The sequence below is a fragment of the Homalodisca vitripennis genome, chromosome 4 (assembly GCF_021130785.1).
Source record: "Homalodisca vitripennis isolate AUS2020 chromosome 4, UT_GWSS_2.1, whole genome shotgun sequence".
In the NCBI taxonomy this organism is placed as follows: Eukaryota; Metazoa; Arthropoda; class Insecta; order Hemiptera; family Cicadellidae; genus Homalodisca; species Homalodisca vitripennis.
In genome coordinates, this window is record NC_060210.1 from 149680931 (window position 1) to 149694895 (window position 13965).

General features: G+C 36.4%; 1 protein-coding gene across 1 annotated transcript in view; it reads left to right on the plus strand.

Moving 5' to 3' along the window:
• Positions 1-13965, plus strand: part of LOC124360325 (constitutive coactivator of peroxisome proliferator-activated receptor gamma-like) — a 68396-nt gene that overhangs the window by 21948 nt on the left and 32483 nt on the right. The window contains exons 4-5 of the mRNA XM_046813850.1: positions 978-1194; positions 8064-8245. Coding sequence (XP_046669806.1) covers positions 978-1194; positions 8064-8245 — 399 coding nt within the window. The remainder of the gene's footprint in view (positions 1-977; positions 1195-8063; positions 8246-13965) is intronic.

The following is a 13965-nucleotide window of genomic DNA, read 5'->3' on the forward strand; positions in this document are numbered from 1 at the left end:
TTCCACAAATTGTGATAAAATCGAAGAAAACATTGCAAAAAAGAAAAATAATTTTAAAACAAAAGTGTTTCAAACAAAAAAAGCTGATTATGATAACTCAATTAATTATTAAAGCAGCTTGGATTGTGATAAATACTGAAGAATAAAATAAAAATAGGTCTTTAGAACATTCTAATGTTGCTATAAGTACACTGAATGGTATAGTATATGATCCATATGAAATATGTGAAAATTGGAATAACTATTATTTTACTGTGATTGATGAACAAATCCTATGTAATTTAACTAATACTGTTGCTGTTAATGTGTTGAATGTCAATGAGTACCTCTACCATTTCGGCCCAAAAACAATAACATAACTTGAATTAGATTAAATTATCTCCTCTCTCAGTAAAACATTCTCATCTGCCTATAAAAACATTCCAGTACCAGTCATTAAGCATGCCTGTTCATTTTGATTAAAATCCTTTAATACATGTAACGAATTCATCTGTCATCTATCATAGGCAATTTTCTTAATAGCTTAAAGATTGCAAAAATAAAACCAATTTTTCGAAATTGAAGATTCAAAAGAAATTAAGAATTATCATCTAATTTCTCTATTAACTTCATTTTCAAAAATCTTTGAAATGGTAATGTTTAATCAATTACCTAAATTTTTAGAAACTAACAATTTATTAGAAACAGAACTGCATGGTTTTCTAAAATGTCTGTTTTCAGATCTGTCATCACGGCTACAGCACATTATATTGAGTCATCGACTCTTTATATAAAGAGGAGGATATATATATATATATATATATATATATATATATACACACACACACATATATATATATATAGTGCAATAATACTTAAAAATTGTCTACCAGGAGTTATTTACGACCAAGTGGGAAAATCATATTTTTATAGCAAAGGTAGATGTTCAATGTGATTTATTGGTTATTTCGTGTGTTAATAATTGTAATATTTTTCAGCCTTTCCATCTCAATGTGATAAGACAGCCTGTCTACAACAGAAATATAAATTTCAGGATGTTAGTGCCAAACATAGCCATGTTTGTTCGTACCTTACCTCTTGATGAAACTCAACTATTCAGCATATTACCTGACGTAGCCATAAGAACGTTAGGTCATCACTCAAGGGACAGAGACATTATTACCAGTTTGTACAGCTACAAGTCACATGCTATAGGCAAGTTTTCTTTCATTATATGTCTTTTTAATGTTATTCATCATACAAATACCAAGGGACTGGGAGTAAAGTTTTGAATACGCGGGATCCACGTTCTCTAATTGAAAACATTCACATTTCATTGTAGTAAACTGTTTTAGTCTAAAACCTAAACGACCTTTGTATCATTATTTGATCCTAAAAGGATAAAGCACTGCTTTTTGAACTGATCTAAAACAAAATTACAATAATTTCACTGAAATTTAAGTGATAATTGAGATGTCCCCAAACCGTAGCATATACAGTTTTGTTGTTACAAGCAGCACCTAATTACAAGGATCTGTGCATATACATTTAAAAAACTCATAGTAGGTCTAATTTAGTTTAACTCTATTTGTATTAACTCTGTTTTACTCTAACTCATGATTTAATGTTTAGTGCTACTGTAAACCCTGACATATTATACATCAATGGAAAGACGAGATTCTGAATTTTTATCTTTGTATATAAAACATAACTGACAATCTTTATTTGGCTATGAATACTAAAAGAAAAAGTAAAGTAATTTGTAAAGGCCAAGATTTACTACAGTTGACCAGCTGCATTGACGAATTTCAGTAACTTGGAAAATTTTCATTGGGGTTATTTTGTTGATGAGCCGATCAAATCACCCACGCTCATCAGTTTTCGTCGTCGAGCGGCATTGGTTGGACGACGGCTGGAAATCCCCTCAGTTCTCCGGTCTACTATTTATCGGAACGACTTCTACGCACACTTTACGATCGTTTGGACGATTCGAACTGTTCAAACCAAATAATCTAACATGCATGAGGATCTGTATGTCTTGTTGTTTCGTAGCCCTTGACTGTAATCTAACTCACTGAGTCTTCACTGTCTATTTGTGGACAAAAACGATCAGCAGTACTCAAATTACCGATTGGTGAAACATGTTTTTGTAGTCCTTTGTGTATAAAACTATTTAGAAATATATAGCAACAGAATAATGTAATTTATAAATAAGATTATAATTAAAGTTCGTTGTCTCTGCGTCCATAATTTTCTGGTCTCTGTGTCTGCTGGTTTTATGCGCGGACTGTAGCTCCTCGATAGTAAATCAGACGATTGCTAATTTGTATTTTATCCGTACATCGTACTTTGGTTAGTTGTAAATAAATATATTCTCTATAAATATAAATACATACATTTTTACGTAAATGTAATATATTCTGGAAGCTCATTTTATAACCTATCATTTCTATGACTTGGAAAAGGAAAAATTACTTGGAATTTTAAATATATTCATTTCCCTACATCTCTACAAATTCCTTTGAAGTAACATGGTATTCTTAGGTTTCCCCTCCCCACAAAAGATAATTTATTTAAGTAGAGTACAGATGAAAGTATTTGGTTTATTTGTTGATTGTACTGAACCGACCTTGTGTACCAGTGAATTCATCGTCTCATAAGTTCGTCCACCACTGTTTGTACCGGTAGCGCTGTGTTGGTAATTTATTTGTTATCTTTGTATTTCCGAATTGGATACATGTATATTCTTAACATCACAAAAAGGAAAGTTATTAGGTACACACAATGTTATGTCGACACATCGGAAGACACAGAGATAAAAACTAAGGAGCTTAAAACAGGTGATAGCGATAAATCGTCACCGAATTTCTCACATATCGCTAGCGACGAAATGCTAGAGCATCACAGCTTTGTGGCATTTCTTGCAAATGCTGCTAGTGACAATAAAACGTCATCATTGCACTTGGCGTAAGGCTTAACTACAGTACTACAGTTGTCAATTTGGTTTGAAAATAGACTAGATAGTCTGAAATTCTCGAACGGAAATAAACCGGGAATTTGAAAAGAGATTTTGAGTGGAAAGAGATTACCCTGTTTAACATTTATTAGTAATGTTATTTATACCAAACAAAACACTATGATATGTAATATTGTTTGAATTCCTTTGTAAACATTATTGGTCAGCAGTCTTCATAACACAGCTGTTTTAAAAGCAACCATATTATAGGTTGTTGCATCATCTGATGCAAAAACTCTCAATTCAATTTGCTTATTGTTTGGTATGCGAGTTGAGACGTAATAAAACTGTTATATATCACTATCTTTTTTGATGACACATAATTTGAAGTATGAAACCATATTATTCATTATATATTTACATTTTAATTTAATTTGATGTTAACTATAGTTTGTTTTTCGGTAGTTTATATACACACAAACAACATATACAAACATTTGCATGTAAGAATAATTTTTCATTGTTCATTAGTTTTTTGTTCCCCTTCCTGAAGGAAAAAGGCAGTTTGTCCCCGTGCTTAGTCCTAAAAGAACCTTTGCGCCTCCCTTACTTTAATTTTGTGCCCTCAATGATCGAGGCTTTTGCAAAAACCAATCAGATTTAAGGGCTACTGTTCTCTAATGTCCTTGGGGCTGAGGAGATATGCTCCCAGGTATCTTGAAGAAGGGCTGGAAAAACTCCATCTGCCCCAAGAGATTTAAATGGCTTAAACGATCTTATAACCCATTTAATTCTTTCATGTGTAAATAGTCTGTTAGACCGCTGTCTGGCTTTAGCAACCTCCCGGTTGGATCCCCCCCCCGATTAGAGAATAAGTATCCTCATTTCGATTCAGGTGACCCCCTGGAAGTGCGTCTCCAGAAATAGTTCTAAGGTCTCCTTCCTGTTCACTGTTAGGTTACCATTGTCCTTTACTAGGGTCCCCATAGGGTTAGTGTGCTCCGTTTGGAGAGTTTTTTGAAGCCTGGTTGCCTCAGGAAAGCTCTTAAATGTTTTTACAAAAATTCCTTCAGGTTCTTCTTTTATTCATACTAAGTTCTTTTTTATATTCATTTTGGGCATGTAAATAAGGGAGCCAATCGTCTGTCCTTTTTGCCCATTTTAATAGTTTCCTAGTTTTGTTTCTTAATGTCTCCAACCTCCCAGTCCACCACGGCACGTCCTTCTTCAACCTGTTTTGCCTGGGAGGGCAGTTTTTCTCGTAGGCCTTTGTTATAGCTTGCTCAACTAGCTTGTACAGACCTTTCTAATTCAAATTCATTCTTCTGGAAGGATCCTATTTCTTCCAACTCTTCTACTAGGGACACTCAGTATCCTTTCCAGTTGGTAAATTTAGGAAACCCTGTGGGTCACGTAGTTTTCCCCTATCTCCTCTATGTCGAACCTAATAGGACAGTGGTCCGATAGTGAGGATAGTGAGAAGTGCCACCTTACAATGTTTATTTTTTTGAGTCCTGTGGATAGGGTTATGTCTAGGACTTCTTTCCTAGTTCTAGTTATAAAGGTTGGACTTGACCCTCTATTTTCTAATACTAAATCATTGCTGAACATAAACTGTAGAAGTTCCTCACCTCTTTGGTTTATGTTTGTGCTTCCCCAATATGTATGGTGAGAATTGCAGTCGCAACTGAGAATGAGGGCCGAACCTCTGTCTCTGCAGCTCTGCAATAGTCTTTCTATCTTTTTTGGTGGGCAGCTTGTTGACGGGTTGGTGAAATAGGCTGAGGCTATAGTAACCTCTCTCACCCCTTGCAGTGTTGCCACTTTCACTCTAGCCGCCACCAGATCTCTTGCTATAAGATCTGTAATAGGAAAGGCTGTTATTAGTTTTGAAGTTAGAATACAAGTTCTGGGGTTTTCAATAGATCGATCATATATGAGATTACCTACCTGAGTCGTCAATCCTCTGATGCAACCTCTATTGATCCAAGGTTCCTGGATTAGGGCGATATCCAGGCCTGTTCAGATAAACCTCCTTCCCAAGATGTCGGTTGCGCCTTTATCATGGTGAAGGTTTATCTGTATTAGGCGCATACTTATGCCTTTTCCCACCTCCCCCTGGTGGTCCATCCCCGTCCCTTCTTTTGGATTGTTTGGAGACTATGTCCCCTTTCTTCCTCGGCCCGGGCTGAGACGGATGGTCCTTTAAGAGAGGGTCCCCTCTTCAAGAAGAGGGAACAGGTTGGTTTTTCACTTTCAACCGCTGCACTGGCTTGTGGAGTAGACCTTTCAGGTAAGGTATGTACAGATTGCTCTGACACCTTCGTGGTCTCCTCCACTTCCATCTCTTCCACGGTGCTTTTTTCAGTGGTGACCGTCTCAGATTTCTCTGAAGTCTCCTCTACCTTTGTAGGTTTTTCTGTGTTACCTTGGTGTTTCTTTTTCAGTCTAAGCTGAATTTTCCCAAACTTGTAGCCGATCCATGGACCCTCCTTCTCAAGTTTGTTTGCTGTGGCGCAGTTGACTGCCAGGGTAAGTAGTACTGACTTTCCCTCGTCGCTTCTACGCAGAACGTTCCATTCTCCGACAGATAGCTCTTTGTTTTGTACTTTCAAGAACTTCATTATCTTGTCGGTGGTTTCATGTATACTATCAGGAAGATAGACAGTCGCAATTCTTGCACGTGGAATTTCTTCCTCTGGTCCAATCCTCAGACTGGCCCCTTCCCAAGATTCCCTTAAGCCATTCAGCTGTTTCGGTGTTTTCACAAGTGAAGATCAGAACCCCTTGTCTCCTGTTAATACCGTAGAATCTTGGGGAGTAGGGACCCTCCTGTTCCTCCACGACAGCTTCCAGGATGAAGCTTTGGATCTCCTCCATCTGTCGTGAGTAGGGTCTCGGGAAAATTGGAGTGTAGAACCCCCACCCTTATTCCTGCTACTGCTTGTTTATAAGAAGGTTTCTGGGGTTGTGCAAATTGCTCCTTATGTTCCCCCTGTCCTCCTTCGTTCTTTGTTTTTTTTCTCCGATGAGCTTCCGGTGTGGATCCATCAGAATGAGGTCTTTTTTTGATTTTTTCCCCTCCTTTTGTTTGTTCAGTTGTTTATTTTTTTCTTCTGGAATTCGTTTTAAGGCCAATTCCCTGGCTTCTTCCTGAGAATAACCTCTTTTCCGAAACCAGATCATACGTTTCCTGGCAGCTCCAACATAGTTTAGGCAGTACTGGGAGCAGCCTCTCAGCTTTTGCTCCCTCTTCCTTCTCATGATCGCCCTCCAGTATTGTGTCTTCTTCATCAGTTTCGACTCTAACCGAGTCGGAGGTTTGAGGACTTCTACTAGGAAGTCTGCCTGTTTTTTGGCAGGCAATAAAGGGTGTTACAGATTTATTATATACATGAAGAACAGCAGATGTCTAGAAAAATCTTATCACTTTTACATACCTTCCATTGTTAAAAACACATTCAGCGCCATGTGTATCATAAATGATACACACCAGCAGTAACGTTGTGGGCCATGTGTATCATATATGATACACAAAGCTGTTTAGGCAGGGGCCGAGTTAAAAATTTAATTTTTACCGTCAGGGGCCAAGTGCGATTTAAGATCAATAGTGCTTTTAGAAACACAGTACTATAATTCTTTTTGAAATCAGACAAACAGTATTGGCAGTACGTTAATTTTTCATGTCTGTGCAAAAATGATACACGTGGCCCAGACTGTGACAATCAACTAAATTTTGTTGGTAGGGGCCATGTGTATCATTTTTGCAAACTTGATAATTTTTGTATTATTATACTTGGATTTTACAAATAGCCCTGTTTTTCTGGTTGACATGCTGATTTATTACTGTTAGAAAATGGAGGAAAATAATTCTACAAAAAAAGATGATGATGTATGCAAAGGTGACAATTTGACTCCAAGAAAAATTGACAGATTTTTACGAGAGCCAAATGAAGACGATAGTGATGTTGATTTGAGTGGAGAAAGCGAAGTATTTGACTCTGATCGTGATCCGGAATATCATCCAAGTGTGGACAGTGATTATAGTGACACTCGAAAACCACGATTCAGTCGACTATTTGAAAGACAAGGTGATCAAGACAATGTAGCAGGACCTTCAATTACAGCCAGAGATGATGTGACTAGTGAAGATAGTGAATATGAAAAACTACCGAAAAAGAAAGAAAGCTGTAAAAGGGGCAACTGAAAAAAAAATTCAAGCAAGAAGTATGAAGAAACATAAAGTTGACCACAAAAAAAATAATAACAGGAAAGTTACTGAGAACGAAACTGAACAAGACAAAGATGAAATAGACAAAACGGGTGACACTAGCGAGGTAGAAAATAAAGAGGAAGAGAATTATTGTGAAAAAGATGAAGATAATAATGGCGATGATGATTTTGATGAAGATGACGAAGAAGAAAATTATCAAGAGTCTCAAACAGAAGGAAAGGGAAAAAATAAAGAGAAGAAAAGGAAGAGGACTGCAAGGGAGCATGAATATAAATTGACAGTTTTTGGAACAGAAACAAGTTTACACGGTATGTGAGACTTGCGAAGGAAATCCCTGCATGTGCCATACGTGTTTCAACAACAAACACTATTCATGAAAACTTACAGTTTTTATTTTTACAGCTCAACTAATGATCTTTTATTTTATAGGTACCCATTTTATATTCATTTTATATTTTACCAGTCGTATATAGACATTTGTATAATAAAACATGTTTAGAAATAGAGTGTATGTACTTCATTAGAAACCTGTGATCTAAAAAGTAATCTGACGGCCTGGGCCGGAACTGGCCAGGTTCTGTGGTAGGCCTGGGCCATGAGATTCAGTCTATAGTATTAAAAGCATTGTAGAAGAGCTCAGTTTTGATAAATATGGCTCAAACTAGAAACTGACGTATGTATCAGAAATGATACACGCGGCCCACTTGGTAACATGGGGTGTGTATCATTTTTGATACACATGGCCCTGACCATTAATATATGGAAAAACCTAATGGCCCGTGCTAAATGGATTGTGTCATATGCCCTGGCGCTGAATGTGTTAAAAACAAAGAGTGAGTTGAATTATAGTGAACTAAAAGATTAAATACTCTCCTGTGTTTTATGTTGAAACAGATCATAAAAGAGAAGGAATAGATATGAATGATCACTGGTCAAGATTGGTTGCTGAGGCAAGATACAGACACCAAATCAACGAGTTGCCTAGCATGGTGTATGCAATCATGAGTGGCCTACCTTTTGAAAGTGCCACTTCCATTGAAGATTTCCGTAAAAATGATCTCCCAACATTTGCTTCGGTAAGTTTTTGTGTTAAATGAAATTATGTTCATGTATATTATAATATGTTAATTTTTATTCTATAGATATATAATTAAAATTCAAAGAATTTAAATGTTACAATTGTACAATTATGGGAAATGTTTAAGTTTAAATAATTTATTAGGTGTACACAAACAATCGTATCATATTAGATTTTTGTAATCGTCAATATTTTTTAAATAATTATTTTAATTGGATACAAAGAGTTGAATTTTGATTGAATTTTTACATATTTAAAGTCTTATCAGGCAACAATTAATCACAAGACAACTCTTCATGTGTCTGAAACAGTATACAGCTGTTACAAATACAGCAGTACAAGTCTTGTTTGTAATTATGTTTACTTGGCTTGAGTTGCACAGAGTGTTACAATTATTGCTGCTGTTTCATATAAGATCTATCAAAATGTAAGTACAAAATACCAAACTGTGACAATTTGTGTGCATATAATTAATCTGGAAGCAATTAATTCTAGAATATAATATTCTTTATTAATGTATGTTAGCCTGAGGATTAGGTGATTAAAGTTAGTTAATTTAAGTTTTGTAATGCATATATAATTTGTTTTGTGAAAGGATGTATAAATATAATATATTGAATAAGATCTTTGTACGTTTTTAAGTTGCATTAAGTAGTATATTGTTTTATTTCAATATATTTGTCAACTAAACAAATGGTCCTCAAATCGAGATACCTTTTATTTTATATTGAAAACAATTTTTATTCTATTTGCAAAATATTTAAATTTCCGTATTGATCATCTTACAGTAGTATATTTTAAAATATCATGTAAAACATTTAAGACATTAAACAGGGTGGCCACCCGACTGGGAAAACCGGGAATGAGCCGGGAATCTTTCTGAGAACCAGAAAAATTTCAAGAACAATTTTTCCATCTTCAAGAACTTATAAAATCAAGAGATAATTTAAAAGCTCATTGGATTAAGAACTGATTAATCTCAAAACATTGTATTTTACGTGACGTGGTTCGTGAAATTGTGAATGAAGACCGACCATACCTGTATGTTCGCGAGCTCCATCTGACGCCGGTTGATCTAAGGTTACTTCCATTAGTGTAGGGGAGTTTATCTTGGTTAGTTTTACTCCTGTGATGCAACAAGCCTTCCTCACCCCTAAAAAATCATAACAATACATTGGACAATTAAAATCAGCCGACCGATCATTCTGGATTTTGGCACGAAACTAGCGGTACGATTTAAGCTGTAAAGCGGCAGAGCGGTAGTAACTACGATACAAACGGGTTTTTATACTTAAGTATTATTCAGTATCTGAAGTGGGGTCTCTGGATGAAATTGTCCAACTTTTATTCTTGAGTGAAAATAGTATTTGAAAAGACATGTGTGATAAGGCCTAAAATGTACAGTGTTATACGATATAAACATGCTTAAGAGTTCAGTTCGTTGAAATATAACGGTTGACGGTTTGATAAGAGATACAACCTGGTTTTTTGAGTACATCAGAATGTCAGTTGGATTTTTACCAAGGCTGATAAGATACCATTTCGAAAAGAAAGTAGGGGGTTAGCTACAACAAGTAATGCAGAGAAGGGGGCATTCGCGTCCTGTTGCACAGCAATGACAGAGAGAGCTGAGGGTTGAGTGGCAAGAGAAACATTTAATGTCTGGAATTGGCGACAGATAAGCACCATTGTGTGGTACAGTAGGCTTCACATTATGCTACATTACTTGTGAAAATTCTCTCGTAGCTTCACTTGCCAGTGTAAACGCACCTTAAATGTTGTCACCAGTCTACAGACGGCCAGTCGATCGAATGAACCACACTCATCAGTTTTCGTTGTCAGAGCGGTATTTTTTGTTTATCCTGAGGGAAAAAGACAGTTTGGTCCAGTGCTTAGTCCTAAAAAGGACCTTTCCACCTCCTTACTTAAATTTGTGTCCTCAGAATCTGAGACTTTTACAGAAGCCAATCAGATTTGAGAGCTTCTGTTCTCTAATCTCCTCTAATCTCCAGATGGCTGAGGCGATATGCTCCCAGGAATTTTTTGCGAATTTTTGATATGGCAGAACAATTTAACCAAATATGCTGATTCCTCCTCTTCCCCACAGAGTCTGCATTCATCAGTCTGGCTAAGGCCCACCCTCATAAGATGTTTTCTTTAGGAGGCCATGTCCTGTCAACATCCTTAATATCATTCTTATATCCTCCTTACTCTGATCTAGGAGAGATGCCCACCCTTTAGCATAAGAAGAGATAAGCATTTTAGATTGTCTTAATCCTGAGGCTCTACTCCAATTAAAGTTTCTTATCCTGTTCCAAATCTTTTACAAGAGCTTTGCTGTTGGAGAAAGCTATCCCACAACCTGGCTCAGACTCCGGTCCCTTTTTGGCGAGGATATGCCCTCATGGCCCGACACCCAACCGAGTGTTACTCTTTTATTCGTAGCCAGCTCCACCAGAGCATTCTTGCATTCCCAGACTGCTTTCAAGTTAAATGAACAGGTATCAAGTGCCTTTAGTGCAGCCTGGCTATCAGATAGTATCAAGTATTTTGCTCCTTTTGTCTTCATTTGTATGAGTCTTCTGGCTCATGATTCTATTGCCATGACTTCCCAGAGCGGCATTGGTTGGACAATGACAGAGCGGCATTGGTTGGTGTTTACCTGAACAACAATTTTTCACATACTTGATGATCAGACGGACAATTCAAACTGTTCAAACTAAATAGTCTAATGTGTATGAGGAGGTTTGTGTCAGTTGTTTCCTTGACTATAATTTAACGAACATGATATGACGAAACCACAGCCTTTCTTGCATTTATTAACGTTGTAGTTGTGTTGTCATGATGATTCAAGCATTATGTTAAAAGCAGCTAGCACAAAATATTTAAGAACCAGTAATTGATAACATCAATTGTGCTTGTTTTCTAGGTGCAAATATAGAAGGTACTGTTCTGAACTGATGTCTAGGTACTTATTCTACAGGTTGCGAATTAGGCGCACTTGAGTAACTTCCATAGCAGATAACTTTCAGATGCATTCTTCATATATTGGCCGTAATTAGTAGAATATATTCGTGGCCACGATACTTTCACGGGACTCTTACCAGGGCTACCACCAATGATGAGAATCTGGAAAAGCGTGTATTATGCTTGAATTTCGGACTCCAGGAAACATTTGTGGATGTGCATGAATTTTTGTAATGTTCCTGGAATTTTTACTAGGGATGTATCGTTTTCGATAATGGATACTGTGCCTCTTTTTACTCGATTCCGATACCAACAGAACACTTGAAAAATCACGATTTTTAATAAATCTTGCTAAAACATTTTTGTACTTTCCCGTATGAAAAAAATGTAGATAGATAACCAAAGTAACAAACTACTGTAATTTAACAAATAATATTTTAGCTATAATTAGTGTTTTTATATTTATTTTAGTGCATTGTCGAGAGTCTGCACTGTCTATTCGTGGACAAAAACGATTGGCAGTACACAAATTACCAATTGGTGAAACATGTTTTTGTAGTTCTTCGTGTATAAAACAATTTAGAAATGTATAGCAACAAAATAACGGGATTTATAAATAATATTTAAATTGAATATCCATGTCTATATTTGTCAACCCTGTTGTGTCTGCTGGTTCTATGTGCGGACGTTAGCTACTCAGTGGAAAATAGATGATCACTAATTTTGATTTTATCTATACGTCGTACAGTACTTTGTATTGTACATAAATGTTATACATCCATACATTTTTATGTAAATGGAATATATTCTCAAAGGTCGTTTTATAACCTACCATTTCTATTACTTAAAAGGAAAAAGTAGAGGTTATGACTTTTAATTTTAAATACATTCATTTCCCTGAATCTCTGTAAATTCTTTTAAAGTAACTTGGTGTTCTTAGGCTTCTCCTCTCTCAAAAAAGATAAATTAATTAAGTAGAGTTGAGATGAAAGTATTTGTTTCATTTGTTGATTGTACTGAACCGACCTTGTGTACTGGCAAAATCATTGTCTAGTACCAAAAGTTTGTCCACCACAGACCTCTGATACGCAATACTGAACTCAGTCTGCCCCAAGGTAGCGCTGGGTTGGTATTTATTTGTTATCTTTGTACTTCCGAATTGTATACATTTATTTTCCAAACATTACAGAAAGGAAAGTTATTAGGTATACACGATATATCGAAAGACTTACTCTTACTCTTACTCCCATGGCCATGGATACCCTAGGTGGTATTTGGTCTCGCCAACCAGCTGCCTCCATCTCTCCCTGTCTTCACAATCCCCCTGACCCGCTCTCAATTTCCGCAGGTCCTTCTCCACCTGGTCCTTCCAGCGATTTTTGGGTCTACCTCGAGGTCTTCTTCCAACTGGATTGTGTTTCCAAACCTCTTTAATCAATTTATCATCCTCCCTCCTCATCACATGGCCTGCCCACCGAAGTCTCCTGCTTTTTGCTTCTCCTACAACGTCTGGAGATTGAAACATCTCTCTGATGGTGCCTGATTCTCCATCCATCCATCTCCATCTCTAATAGGTCCGAAAATTTTCCTCAAAATTTTATTCTCGAATGTAACCAATTTCTTTTCTGCCTGTTTATCTATAATCCATGTCTCTGCTCCATAAAGAAGAACTGGTCTTATAACAGTCTTATATATTCTTAATTTTGTTTTGTAAGACAGTAATTTTGATTTTAAAATATTATTTAATGCGTACATGCTTCTATTTGCCAAATTTATTCTATTTTGGATTTATATTAGTTCATTACTCTTTGAATTAACTATTGCTCCGAGGTATTTGAATCTTTCAACCTGTTCGAATTTATGGTTCAGTATTTCCAAATCTTCTCTACCATTATTTCCTCGCCTAAAATAAATCAACTTTGTCCTAGCGTCATTAATTTCTAGTCCTATTGACCGGGTTTTGTCTATTAATATTCCTGTCATCTCCATCAGTTCATCTCTGTCATTGGAAACTAACACCACGTCATCCGCAAATGCCAGTGCTCCTATCTTAGTTCCAATGCTTATACCTAGTTTCCTATTTCTTATTTCTTTCAACGCTTCTTCCAGGGCTAAATTGAACAGTAATGGAGAGAGGCTGTCTCCCTGTCTCACCCTTGTTTTTACTTCAAACTCGGGTGAATATTCATTTTCCACTTTAACTTTGCATTTGGAATTTTCTAAGCTAAGTTTTTCCATTTTCGTTAGTTTTGTAGGTATTCCATACTGCTCCATTTTTTCCCATAGTTTATTTCGATTGATACTGTCATAAGCTTTCTGAAAGTCTATGAATAATCCATACAATGCTCTATCAAATTCCCAGTGCTTGGCTATTGATTCTTTTAGAACAAATACTTGATCGATGGTCGACCTTCCTTTTTGAAATCCTGCCTGGTGATCTTCAATTATTTCTTTTGTGTACACTTCTAATCTTTTCTGCATTATTTTTGACAGTATCTTGTATGAAGTATTCAACAATGAAATTCCCCTGTAATTATTTGGCTCTTGTTTGTCCCCTTTTTGTGTAAAGGCACAATTATGGCTTCCTCCCAGTCCGAAGGCATCTCTTCTTTTTCCCATATGTCTTCTATAAGCTTGTGCAGTTGAGACGCAAGTTCGATACCTCCAGCCTTTAACATTTCGGAAGTTATTCCATCGCTTCATGGTGCCTTGTGGTTCTTAAGTCCTCTAATTACTTTCCGGATCTCTTCT